The sequence below is a fragment of the Zonotrichia albicollis genome, chromosome 5 (assembly GCF_047830755.1).
Source record: "Zonotrichia albicollis isolate bZonAlb1 chromosome 5, bZonAlb1.hap1, whole genome shotgun sequence".
NCBI lineage: Eukaryota > Metazoa > Chordata > Aves > Passeriformes > Passerellidae > Zonotrichia > Zonotrichia albicollis.
This window is the reverse complement of record NC_133823.1, coordinates 59,368,881-59,383,798: the sequence shown is the minus strand read 5'-3', so window position 1 is coordinate 59,383,798 and position 14,918 is coordinate 59,368,881. Positions and strand designations below refer to the sequence as shown.

At 37.2% G+C, this 14,918-nt stretch overlaps 1 protein-coding gene across 2 annotated transcripts in view; it reads right to left on the bottom strand.

The window, feature by feature from the left end:
* Positions 1–2,583: 2,583 nt before the first annotated feature.
* The window catches only part of STIM2 (stromal interaction molecule 2), a 70,084-nt gene continuing 57,749 nt past the window's right edge, over positions 2,584–14,918 (bottom strand). Inside the window, exons 10-13 of one of the 2 annotated variants that reach the window (XM_074541832.1) lie at positions 14,625–14,863; positions 11,130–11,331; positions 10,710–10,858; positions 10,144–10,321 (exon numbers count right to left, since the gene is read on the bottom strand). In XM_074541832.1, coding sequence (XP_074397933.1) covers positions 10,284–10,321; positions 10,710–10,858; positions 11,130–11,331; positions 14,625–14,863 — 628 coding nt within the window. In that variant the 3' untranslated portion in view covers positions 10,144–10,283. Of the gene's footprint in view, positions 10,322–10,709; positions 10,859–11,129; positions 11,332–14,624; positions 14,864–14,918 lie in introns of both variants that reach the window. The other variant, XM_074541831.1, reaches the window with a different exon arrangement.

Below are 14,918 nucleotides of genomic sequence, written 5' to 3'. Positions count from 1 at the left end.
AAGGACTCTTCAAAGTGACAGGAACTTTGATAGGAAAAGTTCACATTCAGAAGCCCTTTGCTTGTTAGGTACTGGAGATACATTAACTTTGCCAACTTTATCAAAACCCTGTGTGTGTTTCTTATGTCCCTTCTGAAATTAATCAAAATCTCTGACAATGTAAACTGCAGTTATCCAGGCTGTTATATGCTCCAACTAGGCAACAGCAATCTGAAAAAAGAAAATACTTTAAACACAACATGAATGGGGTTTGGGGGAATTTGGAAGGTGAGGGCGGTTGGTTGGTTGGGAGTTTTTGTTGTAGATATTTAGGGCAGTTATCTGTCTTGCAGTCTTCCTGGTAGATGACATGCCATCTCCAGAGGTGTATCAGATGTTATTTCTGATGTTTTATTTATCTTTCTCAAAGTATCTTATCTAAAATTGCTACAAAAAATTTACACACAGTAGAGACTGAGCAAAAAGCAGAATTTACCTTTGTTTTAACACAAAGCACTATTTCCATTGACAATCCTCCTTAGGATCTTATATCTACACCTTAAAAAAGGGTGTATTTCTTAAGAGCAGGAGCAAGGAAGGGGGAAAAAGCCCCAAATATCAATTAGATAGTCTGTGTTTGAGCTTCCCTCATACACAACTTCTACCTGCAATCATTATTCCAGACTCCTGCATTGCAGAGTACAAACAATTCATGGTATATCCCTTCTTCCCCTGTGCCCCTGCCCCCTGTCTCTTTCTTCATCCATACAATTATTCATATGCCTGCACTCCCAGGCTGTAATTGTGACAATCCCTGGAATATTTCTCTATTGCTAAGCATCTTCTGTATAAAACTGATGAGAAAAACTGGAGTGGATAGTTTAGTAGTAAAGAGAACAACAGGAAATCCAGCATGAGGTTCAGAAATTACTTCCAGAATATGACTAGCTATAGGCTGAAAGATGAGACAAAGAAGAATAGAATACAGACAAAATCTGGCATTTAGAACTTATATAGTTAACTTCCTCTTTGAAACACAGAAGTAGAAGAGGAAGGATTGAAACAGACAAGTACTGCAGCATTAAGCACACAGAAATTCAACTAAACTTCTCTTTGAATACAAACAAATTCCTTGAATAAATAAATATTTCCCACTGTATTGATATATTTGTGGATACTTAGCACATCCTTACAAGGCACTCAAAGTAACAGGGAGCATATGATAGACCTTTCTGAAAATGTTCCAAAACAACCAGGAACACTCTAAGCGTAGGAACAGCTAAATGCCCAAAGACCTTACAGGAGATTACCTGTCCCATTTCAACCTTATTTCACATCCTCCACCTCACTTAGGGCAAGCAGGACTACAGAATTTCACAAGTGATTCCACCACCAGTGAAATTGGAAAAACTGTGAGTTTAAAAGCTGCGTTTTGGCAGTGCAAGGCAATGGAATTTGATTCAATAGTAGTCAAATGCAGTTCATCAGAAAAAAAAAAATCAAACCCTGACTTCACTGACTGCATTCCAGCTTGCTGAAGCTGTTAATTAACCAAAACTCAGTAATGCCCTTTGGGATTAGAATGCTCTGTGTTCCACTTGCTTGGGTGCCAAGTCTTGCAGTAAAATAAGCCATTTCTTATAAGCTGTGCTTAATAGCTCAATCAACATTTGCAGGAGAAATTAACAGCAGGTTCCCAATAATTTAGCTCTCTGAAGATGCTGATTTAGGCTTTGCCAGCCTATATGATTTCCCCACTGATAAACTGTTAACACTGTTTAATCAACAACACCAAGGGCAAATTGAAGTGAAACCAGTGACCAATTCACACACACACTCACTAAATTATTGCTTCTGAAGTGGGCTGTATTAGATAACTACAGTTGAACATAATTTATATACAGACTCAATTATCAACATCCATTTTTAATGGATAAAACATGATTCATATTGAACCCATGGTTCACCTGTGTTGTAACTCACTGATTTACCCTACCACAATCTTGTCACCTCCACAGAAGTGGGATTTTTAGTTACAAGAGAAGCTAATTGAAAAAGCTCTTCTTGAGCTTCTTCCTTCTCTGAGCTGCAAGTTAAAAGGAATATTAAACAACAACAAGGGTTGGGGTTTTTTTGGTTTTTTTTTCTGGTAGAGAGCCACAGGCTCTCAAACCAATCCTCATGCTCAAAATCACAAGGCTACATATTATTCCAGCAGTCACTTGGAAAGGCTTTTCAGCTTGTTCAGAAGGGAAAAGAAAAGAAAGAGTGAAAAGAAAACAAAACAGCACAAGCCCAAAATCCCAAATCTTCAAAATGTTAAACTCAGAAAGGATTTTTCAAGCAAAAGCGGTAAGACTCTGCTTTTACAAACCTGAGTGTAGCAATCTAGTTGCCAAACAAAATGGTCTCTACCTTTCCTTTCACAATAATATTGCTGTCAAGCTTTAATAACAGCATGAAAAAAGAAATACTGGCCAGAACCCTAAGAAGAACCAAGAAAACTTATCTCAAGATAAAAATTTAAAAAAAAAAATCAAAAATTATACACTCAGGGAACAGGCTAAGATCAATTAAAATTACATAACATTTTCACTAACACAGTTTCACTTTTCAAAATGAAAGTCAGATTTATTCAACATTAAGTGCAACAACACATCAGAAATCAATAAAATCAATTTTCACTTATAAAGTAAAGCAAAGTAACATGAATAAACACAGGAAAATACTGTCTGAGACTCTCCAAGCAGGACATTTCTCATTAGACTCACAGAAAAGAAAGAAAAAAAAAAGATTTTTATATGCAAACAGACTAAATTCCCCCCAAATTCAGGGTTTTTTTCCAGTTGTAAAGCAATATATAGCTAATGGGAGGTAAACTAGAAAAGGGGATGAAATGCATCATGCTGTACAACACCAAAGAAATACCCCAAATGCATTTGTGTACAGCATTAACAACATGCAATAGGTGAGGTTAAAAGCAAGTACAGTGTATATATTAGAGACAGAAACTAGTCAGTCTGAGGGCTTTCTTTCTTGTTTTAGTTCAACTAATGAAAACAAACAGAAGCCAAGAGCAGAGGAAGAGCAGAATCTGCATGGAAAACATCTCTTCCCAGAACAGTAAACATCTTAAGATTCAAATTTTGCACACTTTTACTTGTCTTGGTCCTCTTCTTGCTATGTAATTAAAACATATCCAGATCCAATGGGCTTTATGCAAGTATCTACATTTTTATAAAGCAGCAATTAAACAAAACAATGCAAGTCATTCAAATTCTGCTAATCTTTTAAGTCAGGCATTAATATGCTGAACACTCACTACAACTCAACATTATTTAAATTAAAAATAAAAACAGGGCAAGACATCTCCCAAACAGCCTTGCTGAAGTCTAGGGTATTCTAATTATATTTGTTGCTTGGAGGAGAGCGATGTGAAAACAGACAATGTGCTACCCAATTCATTTCATTAAGAATTATTTAAACCATACTTTTAGACAACAGCTGGTCTCTTTGTTCATTCTATTCAGTTCACAGCCTGACAGATTTCTCTTGTCAGTCTTTTATTTTTTATAACAGCAATTTTTTAAGACAAACTCCCAAGATCTCCTATAGATTTTGTCAGCTATTGAAAAGCAAGCAAGCATAGCACACATGCAAGTTATTAGAATTAGAGAGCCAAATATAATTAACTACAAAGTTCCAAGCAGTAAGTACATCTACATTCCCCTGGGGAGACTCCATCTTACTGGGAGATGGGTTTGAAAGCTGATAAAGAACACAGGTTACCTAGCTCACTTCAGAAGTTCTCTGCCTTCACCTGAAGACTTACTAGAATCCATTACCACCCAACAAGCTAACAAGCTAGTACAAATATTTAAGATTGTCATTAATTTCTGTAAGAATGGAGTGATGGCTGACAACTGAAGACCGACTTTTGTACTGTTGGACATACTGACCTTAATTTTAAATTAATTCAAGTCTGAAAATAATTGTGCAGCATTAACTTAAGACACAAATAAACAATCAAAGGATAATTAAAGGATAATTTTACCACTCATACACAAATCACACCAGCCAATGCTCCACCTCATTCACCTGAAGTACAGTAGTGTTTTTACAATATCCAACTGTGACAAAGTCCTTAAAAGGCAACTATTTATCATTTATCTACTAGTAATTCCCAACTGAAAAAGGCCTGTAATGCTCTAAACTATAAACAACTACCAGTACCTGTTTATTTTTTAACAGGACAGGGTTCACAAATAACTGAGTTGAATTAAAATAAAAGGAATGTGAAGGACAAAGTTTTGATTCAGATGTCTTTAGCACATATTAAACCAAAACTGACATTAAGACATGCTACTAAATATTCTCTGAAACTGCTCTGAGGTGTGGCAATCACCCCAGTTAGTACTGTAACTACTAAATTTAATGCTGGGTGAAAAACAGAATAGAAATTAGAAATAAGAAGGTACACTGTCTTTACATGTACCCTAGAGAGTACATGTAAAGAAAAGAGTGGGATTTTTATGTTGGATAAAAAGTTACTGATCTGAAAGTGTTGAGACTTCTTATCTCCAGCAATCTAAATTGTGAGTGTTCCTTAGGAGATTAAATGCCACCAAACATTTTTCATCCTCTCCAATGAACAAGAGGCATTTCTTTTCACCCTGCTCAAATGTGTAATCCTTAACATCTAAGCAGAAATCGACCTTCCCACTTTAATTTCAGCAAAGCATTAAATACACAGAACACACACACAAAATTTGGAAAACTTGAGATTTAAAGTTGTAAAGAAAAACAAAAGATAACAGAAATCTACTTTATTTCTGAATGCCTGAAGTAGATTGGTAAGTATTGACATCTGCTTCAGCAATGCCAGATGCAAGAGCACCCAGGAATAATAGTTTAACATTTCATATTGTTACCACTTTTATGAATTGGTGCATTCTGTTTATGTAACAGAAGACTAAGTGGAGAGTCAGAAAAACACCATCTGTACTGGGCTGGAAGCAAAAACTACCTGTTGAATACCTGAATGACACATTTGAACTGCTAATGAAGCCTCAAAGAATGGTCACCTAAACATCTACACTGTCAGGCAGCCAAACTGCAGGCAATTTTTGGTTATTAGTTGTCCGAACATCTGTGCCATTAGCAGAAAATGTTGGCAGCACTTAGACTCAACCAGGCATAGTGGGCTTCACCATGAATCATGAAGATGCAGGATCCAGGTTAAAATGCCTACAAAGCAATTTGGAGCAGTGATTCAGTGATCTTGAGATTTTAACACACCCCTATAGCAAGAGCAACTGGAACAGATTAGAAAAATGTGTTCATCCAAGTTAACCTGTTGCACAAGGAGATAAGCAAATAGACAAGAGGTCCAAGAATTAGTAATTCCTGTATTTGGCTTTAAAAAAAAAAATCACATTCTTCATTGCTCAAAAATATGCTTGTAATTGAATGGGGAAAAAAATATTTATGAAAATAAGGTAGCAATCCCTCTCCAGCAATGTATCATGGAAACAGAAGGAAACTATCCTGAAACTCTAAGAGCTGGTGACACAAGAATTACTAACCAGCTCATCTCCCTCCTGTGCAAGCCATGTTCCCATATTTTGGGAAGCAAAAGGCAAAATCTTGAAAGCTTTAATTTCTAATTAGTGTTATCTTTTTAGGCTTTTAATCAGGTGTAAATTACTGCCTAACTCCAGCTGGCATCCATAAATATCGTAAGAAAACTAAAATCAAGTATTCTTGGCTTCATCATCTTCTAGGCTTCCAAACAAGGAATCACATTCTTACTCTAACATTACTACTTGGATGACAATTGAGAATTTTTCCTCTTTCAGCAAACTGCCCTTCAGGAAGTAAAGGGAAATCCACTGCCTAGGTACCAGCAGGGGAAGTTGACATATGCCTGGAACTGCCAATGAACAATTTCAAGTTCCATCACTGAGCTGTGGGGATGAGGGATGGAAGGGAACCAACCAAAATGAAAAACCAAAAAATGCAAATGCAATCAGCTGGTTTAATCTCCAAGCCCACTGTGAGATGGTAAAAAGCATTCCCCATGGTAGTCAAAATGCCTTTCCCAAAACTTTTATGCTAATCAAGTGTACTTAGCTTTAGTAAGAATTGTGGAAAGGTTTGTATTTGTTTCGTTTTGGAAGAACTGGGATTTGTTTTTTCTTCTTTATATAGAACCTTACATTTGACACTTCATTTTACAAGTGACTTAAACAGCAACCTTAAACAGGGAGAAGTCTTCTAGGCAATTTCCACAAAGAAGCTGCTGCAGTCCTGACAAAGTACTCTAACAAAACATTTAAACAGCAAAGAACCTCTTCTGAAATACCAGATAATTAAAAATAGAACATGGATTTTAGCTAAAAAAAGCAAAAAACCACCCAAAACAAACAAACAAAATAAAACCCCACAAACCAATCTCTAATGACACTAGCTGACTGTCTCAAGTGACTGATACACCCTTTGAATCCTGGTGGTTGGAATGCTGGCTGCACTCACTGACTGCCAGCATGTTCAAGTCACACTGGCAGCAAATGGAACAGAGAACCTTCTGAGGCACATTGTCTCATTCTTAGATCTGGATGTGAGATTCAGTTTCCTGTTATTTCATAACAGATGTGTGCCAGGTACTTCAATGCTAGGACTGGATTTGATGACTGCCAGTGAAGATCTGCCTCAGAGCCAGTGCTCTCAGCATCCCTCAACAACATGACTTGAACCATTTAAAGATGGAGGAGGAGCCATGGAGGCCACTTACATTGTGGACAAATTTAAATGGCAAGAAATGCAAGTGGCTAATAATAAAAAATAAACTCAATTAACATAGAATTCGTTTGTCCTCCAACATATAATACTCACCACTTCTGATTGTATTGATTTAAGCTTTTTGTTCTCTAACACTTATTAAGAAGCAGCTATAAAGTTACAGGACAGCTGGTGATACACCGAGTGGAGAGTTGTTTGTGCTCCAAAGGTTTGCCATTCTGAAGCCAAAATCTACCACTATGACAATCTTATCTGATTTGTTTGCACAGTACAAAGAAGTATTTTTACCAGAAAATAGTTAAATTGTTTTTTTAAAAATATACTTAGCACTAACTCTCAGCCAATAAAGAGCTCAGTATCTCCTCTATTTCACTTTTAGCTACACTTACTACAGAAAACTGAATTTGTCTGTTCTGGCTTCTCAACATTTGAGTTTGCCCAATTTGGATATCAGAATTAAGAAGTGCTGCCCTTCTACTACTCAGTACCAGCTTTTTCTCCATGTGTAAATGTTTACTCTCCAGTACCAAAATGCCACTTCATCTTTTTTGGTAATGATAGAGACAGAGTTACTCAAACCTCACACCAAGATCTACTATTCAGCCCCAGATCTTATTTTAAACTCAATTATTGCTATGGCCTTCTCAAGTGCACCAAGGTTTTTCTGGTAGTAGTTTTCTCCATGTTGTTTGGGAGGCACAGGAAGTTCCCTACTTGCATAAAAGTAATTGTTCCCTTTGTAGATGTTCAAGTACTTCATCAGGGTTTAAGCTACAGCTCTGGAAGGCTCAGCATTGACGAGCTTCTTCAGCACAAGTCTTTTTTCATCACTGCTTTTTGCTGTCTGCCATGTACAGAGTGCACAATCTTTGTTCAAAGAGACCATTGCTACCTTGCAATTGCTTTATTTTGAAGCTACAGCTGGTCAATCTGATGATTCAGAGAATAATGGAACAATATTATGTTCTCATTATTTTCTATTCCACTAATTTTTTCTTCACCAAACTTTATCAAATAATTGATTTGTCCCATGATTTTCTGCATAGATGGCCTACAATCAGTCTCTGTTAGACAACAAAACTCTGGATTATTTCTGTTCTCTTAAGGAATTAACCAAGGTACCAGGACATGTAAAGTACTTGCAAATGCAAGGTCTCCACCCCATTTTATAACCCTTCTCTTTCAGCCATGTCACTAATCACAGTCAACCTGTTAAAATCACCACCACTTCTTGAGGACAGAACAAACACATTGGGTATGTACAGTGAAACCTAAATAGAAAATGATAGAAAAGACACATATCATTTGATTTCAATTAGCTACAGGTTTTGAAGGCTCCTTACTAGAAAAAATGTAGGCAGTCTGTGAATAATTCTTTCACACAGTACATCACATACATAGTGGCAAGAAGTGAGCCCCCAGTCACAAATCCCTGGCGGTGGCACCTGCTGCTGAGGCAATGAGAACACCCCTGTGGAAGATCTGAGACTGTTTAGTCACCACTGGGTAAATTGCTTCTGTTGACTACAGCAGGAGACATTTCCTTGGAATGTACCTCAGAAGAAATTCCTGCTCAGTATATTAATATTTTCAAACTGAATAAAAGGCACTGTTGCTTAAGCCATATATTTCTTGTCTCCAACTGTTAAAAAAAAAAATATGGTTTTGAACACCTAGCTACTGCTACCCTAAGAAGGCTTCCTTGTTATCTCACAGTAACTTCACCTCTCCCTAAAAAAGCTTCACAAAAATTTCTTTTATCTGAAGCATGTTCTCACCTTTATATCTATCTTTATATCTAAAATTATGAGTTAGTATAACAGTATGCATTATAAAATTATACCATTTACTTCAGACATCTCTGAACAGCTAAATCTTCAAACTATACAAAAATAAAGTGTATGAAATCTTACAAAAGGAGGACATTAAGACAATAATAGCTAATTCAAAAAATATAATAACTTATACACAGCAGTAAGCATAAGCAATGTAGTCTACGACAGCTTCCAATTAACAGGACCTCTGAAACATGTCTGAAACAAGCATCAGCTGGAATTGGAACATTCCCAAGCACAATAATGTTTTCAATTTATTATCTTTACCACAGTACAAACTTTCACAACCCAAATGTCCATTGTCTGTCAATCTGTAAACAAAAGCTACAATTCCCCCTCCTCATTTTGAGAGGTGAATTTTTTCAGTCTTCAGTGAAGTTTCACAACCATCTTGCATAAGGAATCAAGAGCCTGTTCTCTTGGTAATTTACTATTTTCTTTTTTTTTTCTTTTTTTCTTTTTTTTTTTGTTTGTTTCTCATACAGCCTGCAGTGAATTAAAATCACAGTGAAAGTCCTGGGAAAAAAATGATCTTTACAGCAGGACTTGAACCATTCTAATAATAAATGCATCTAACAAAGCTTCCCATAATAAAAGCATGACATTTCCATTTCCAGAAATCAAGTCAATTAGAAATGCTAAATTTTACTTAAAAACCCCAAAAGATCTAAAAGTGAAAAGATTCATCTTCTCAGTCAAATACAAGTCTTTCAGTTTCACTTGCAGAGACTGTTCCAGTCTGTAAAATAGTAGTGCAATTCATTTAGTTCTACTTCTTTTATTTTCCTTAAAGTCCAGTAGATAAATGTCCTATTTCTATGGAAAGATAGGAAGATGCTCCAGTAAACAAGAAACTTTGGCAAGCCCAGGAAGGCTTACTAGTCCATTAAAGCTTAGGAGTCCAGAGTGGCTTAAAAATGGTTTATGAATAAACTTTAAAAAGCTCAACAAATCAAAGTAAAAAAAAAAAAAAAAAAAAGCTGAAAAAGACAACCTAAAAAAATAAAGAAATAAATAGGCAGAAATGAATGTAAACTGTCTGAACGTTTTAATGATTTCTCATTGACAGCTGGCACAACCGTTGACAGTACAGTCATTAAATATAGGTGACCTACAGAGTATTCCATTGGGGCATCCACTCTGGGATGCTCAAATGGAATTACATTCCTAAAGATTTAAAAAATAGAGTTCTCATAATATTACTATAGGTTCTCTTCTGCCCACCTCACTTACACTTCTTCTTAAAGAGGTTTTTTATTTTTGATGGCTTTTTATTTTTTTCACCATTCTGGTAGAGGTCCTGTGGGATGCTGCTTATCCTGGGGACAGAAGCAGCTTCATGGCTGGGTTTGCTATCACTGCCGGTCGAGGAGCACGAGGTGTGACGAGGCTTTGGGACGGGGATCCCAGTTGAAAGCTGGTTCATGCTGCAAGACTTCTCCAGGATTCCATTATAAACTTTGCTTGCAGGACTAAAGATCATGCTCTTAGTTTCTGCCATGCCTACACAGTCAGGAGAGCCCCTAGAAACATCTGCAGTCAGAGAAGAGGAGTCTCCCGTAGATGATTCCTCCAGTGAGAATTCTTCTGGTGATACTTTCTGAGGAGAAATTGTCTGGTACATCTCAAGACTTGCTGGAGGAGATTGTTTTCTTCCAATGGATGAATTTAAGGAGTCACATTCCGAACCTGTTTCCTGTACTTCCCTGAGTCAGAGCAGAGAGAAAAGAAAACATAATGAAACTACAATTGTCTTCATAGAGTTAAAAAGGAAATTAATTCAGAATCAATAACATCAGTCTAAAAGCACCACCCACAGTTTTCCTTAGTAGTTAATTAAACAAAAAAAAATTAAGTTAAACATTTTAAGTTACAACTTGCATTACATCATTTTATTATCTAAACTTAAGGGAATTAGTTTGTGCAATCTTGCTTTTGTGAGCAGCAGCATCCGCCCAGAAATAGTAATTTGTATTTCCCTTCAAAGAACAAAGGCTATCTTTCTGGCACGTGAAGTCGGAAAAGTTATGAAATGAAAGAAGGAGATTTAAGCCTATCGTATACAAAAAGTTTCTTCAGGACAAGTGTCCCTACCTTTCAACAAGCTCATTTGCTCCTTCCAAAAGGAATTTAACCTTTTCCTATGAGGCCATGTAACAAGAGTAGGTACACGCTCAACATGCTGTAAGAATTGTGTTACCATCCATCTCCTCTTCGCCCAGTAGCTGACATTGCTTTTGATCCTAGTTTCAGATGTAAGAGCCAGTAACATATTGTAATGGAGAATCAGGGTTAGTTCAGTGCACCCTGGATTGTAACATTACTTAACTGTACATGACATGCTAGCTATTTACATACACATACCAGACAAGAACTCTGCTCCACGTAGACTATATTAATTTATATTATCCTACAGATTACTTTAACTTTTGGCTTGGTTTAACCTCTAATTCTAAACTGTTAGTCTCAATAATCCTATCAAGAGTTGCAAGTGCTGTTTGCTAATCTCCGTACCATTGTTTATCAGCAGAGAAGTAAATGGCTTCCTCCTCCTCTTCAGTTCGATAGAGAGCTGGGCAGCTCGACACAGAGAGGATGTCAGGGTCAGGGGAGTGCAGAGCGTGCTGAGACTGTGGAGATGATGGCACAACACTGCGTCTTGATCTACACAAGCTACTGCTTCTTGCCAGAGTGCTGGGAGCTTTTACAATGGACCCTGAGGCAGAGAAAAAGCAAACCAAAACCCTCCAAGTGACATTGATGTTAACAGTATCTACTCTGAAGACTAAGTAGCAGGCATCTGCTTCGGTGACAGTGACTTTTAAACAACTTTGACATTGCTTGACAGTTTCAGAGGAACAAAGACTGACACACCTCATACATTCTACAGTTAGATGAAGCAGCTAATCAAGATGCAACTGCAGAGATTTTGTGCCTGCCAAATACTACCCTGACCAAGTACACCAAAGCTCTGGCTCACTGTGCTCTCTTGAGAACAAAAAGAAAGATTCTACTGAAACTCCCAACCCTTCATAAACTAAAAACAGCAGTGCTGAAATTAGTATGTTACACAATGTCCTGTATTTTGTGTGGTGATTTGGAGGTTAGAAAAAAATGTAAAAGTTTTGCAATGTAGGTACGACTAACCAAACAGCCAACTGATATACACTACACTACTTGAAAAATAGGCTAGATAGAGAAGACCAATTTCATTTACACAACTTGACAGAAAATACATAATTCAACCTAACTTTAAGATCAAGAACTTTCTTTTAGATAACACTGTCTGTTGCCAGGCTAACTATGAATTTCTGGAAGTAAAAATACTAAGAATGGGTGGAGACGGCCAAGCAAGACTTCATCAGCAAAGTACCCAACAGGAAGTGATAAACTCAAATGTTCTTAATCCAATTCCTCCTTCAAAAGATTATTAGGCAGCAATACATGTACAGAAAAAAATCTACAGACCTCTTTCCAGGCTAGCTGTTACAAGTCTCAGAATGTTTCACACCCCTCCTCAAACTGTCCCATGGAATGCAACACTGCTTATGTAAGATACACCAGACCTTTACTGTGTTCAAAATTGTTTAGCAACCACAACATGCTAAAAATCCCTTCAGTTATTTCTGTAGACAAGGATGTCTAGCCTGACAAAATACATTTTATTTTCTGCAATGCCAGTTTATCATCATATAAGCTACAGTTTCCCTTCCTGGAATCTCAGAAAAGGACAAGTTGTCCACTCTCTTTTAGTACAGGAAATCTAAACAGTACTTACGAAAAGGTGCAGTTACTTACTAAACTACTGACCCTAAAAGCATGTTAGGAGCTCAAAAATTATCTTGTGTAATTACAAAAAAAAAAAATCCTCAAAGAGCAAATGTGAACTGAGATAAGAGAGTAAGCATCTCTTTAGGAAATTTTGCTACAGGTCCAGGTAAATCAGATACCATCCTACTTACTGGCATTAAAAAAAAAAACCAAAACAAACAAACAAACAAACAAACAAAAACCAACCAAACAAAAAAAAAACCCCAAGATTGCACCATTGGTGAATTTTCAGAGAAGTAACAAGCATTTTGATCCTTTGTAGGTGTATATACACAGGGATATGAAGAATTCAGCTATGACAATTGAACATGTAGAATTTTCCAGTGCAAATGAAGCTCACTAAATCAAGGAACCAGCTGAATCCTAATGAGTCAATGGAAAAACAGAAGTTTCACTATTACCTTCCAGCTGTAAGGACTTTTTTCCAGGGTCAGACACTATTTCTCAATCCATTTTTGTTCTTCAACTTCAGATTGATCAAACAGCTCTATTACTTGACACCATATAAGCCTTTCAATGCAATTGCTCTGGCAAAAAGAAGCCTGTCCAACAGACTTCAAATTTTGTCAATCTTATGAGTCCAAAGGATGCTGGGGCCAGGCAATATCCCAGTCCACTTTAGATCCAGTGATGGAAATAGCCCCTTTCTTAAGTGACCTCCTGCACAGGGCATTTTGCCTGAAGCCTCATGACCAAGATAAGCCATTATGCTTCTGTCCTTCCTCGTGTGTATTTGTTATTTTTGTCTAAAGGATGGGAATAATTCAGTATTTATGGGAATAATTCAGTATTTACTGAACTAACCTACAATAATTTGACTCCTCAACACTAGTTTCAACAACAGATCATTTAGCATATTTTTCTCATACAGTAAAGTTTCAGCTAAGTATGCTCTTACAAACAGTACAGTCCTTTTCTAATTGTAATTCCTTTGAATCAACTGCACTTTCTTCTCTGGCTTCATTTCTAAACAAGAGTTAAATGAGAAGAGTGACTAAAAAAACTCAAGTCTGCAGTTTTTTACAGATATCCAAGTGTTGTCATTTTAGACCATCTGGAAAATCACGACAATAAATGGAGCTCTTCATTTTCAAATCAGACCACAGCCTTCTCAATACAGAATTGGATGCTTAACTCTAGGAATCCATATTTCATTGGGTCTCAAATAAATTTGTTGCTAGGGTTTAAATCAAAGTATTTGCACTGAAGACAACTAGAGAAACAGTATTCCTTAAAAGTGATCAGAACTTGCACTAAGTTGCAAGAGGATTAATAAACTTTTCACTGTGGTCTGCAGAAAAAAAGGTGGGTACATTAAGAAGAAAAACAAGTGCCCAAGGCATACTAAGTAAAGCCAGCAAAGTGGTGACCTTACGCTATTTTAAAATACAGTTTGAATTTCTTCTGAGAATCCCAGCCCTGGAAGAAAAATGTAGCCACATGACAGTTTTCCTTCCTACTCATTCCTCAGCTTCAAACAGCTTGTTTGAATAACTGCATGGGAGCTCATCTTTTCGATTTGCCTCTGGAGTCCAGTTAATCACAAGCTCCATGAAGCAGGCTCTTGTCCTGACACAATGACTCATGATGCAAGGGTGGTCTGAATCCCCAGTGTATTTCTTCTGATCATAGTTTAACCAAAGCTGGACTTCTCTCTCTCTCCGACGGACACTCAAACAACCAACCACTGTATCCAAACACAAACATTCTGTCTGAAAGCCTCCCTTGAACAACAACAGGATTTTGTTCCAACCACTAAAGAATGTGCACAAGGCTATGTAGGATGCGGCCTCCCAAAGGATGTGATCTTTCTCATAGCTCAAGGAACCCTGGACTAACCTCATCCCTTCATCTGAGGTAACAAACTCACCATTATTCATTAAAAACTTTTGTTTAAGTAGCAATCCAAGGTTGACAACCATTTTCGAAACCTTAGCTGAATTTGCCCCACTCCCCCACTGAAACAAAAGAGAGGCTTTTTCTTCATGTTATCTTCACTGCAAAACCCACTTTGCCATTTAAGTCCCACTGGAGCTAGTATTTGAAATTCTACATAGAATTTTGGTCTTTTTGACTTTGATCTAATCCTGTTTGATTTCAGTACTCTTCTCCCACCTGACTTGAAAATCCCATGTCCCACAACTTTTCCCCTTTCTTTTTACTGAGCTCATCACTTACCATGAAACTGTGAAACTATTGGAGGAGTGTCTTCATCTAAGTCATCAACTCCCCCTGCAATTGGGTAGGGAGGAATGGAAACTCGAGGCATAACTACCCAGCTGTGATCAGAGTAGAGAGAGGAGGTCAAGCTTGGTAGCCCAGAATTGTGTGCGATTTGAAACCCACAAATCTTCTCAATCTGCTGCCATCGATAAAGACGCTCCCGCAAACACGTCGTCAACTCAGAGAGTGCTTTCCTGAAAAAAGGCACATATTAAAATTAAATACACCGTACTTATTGATAAAGCAAAG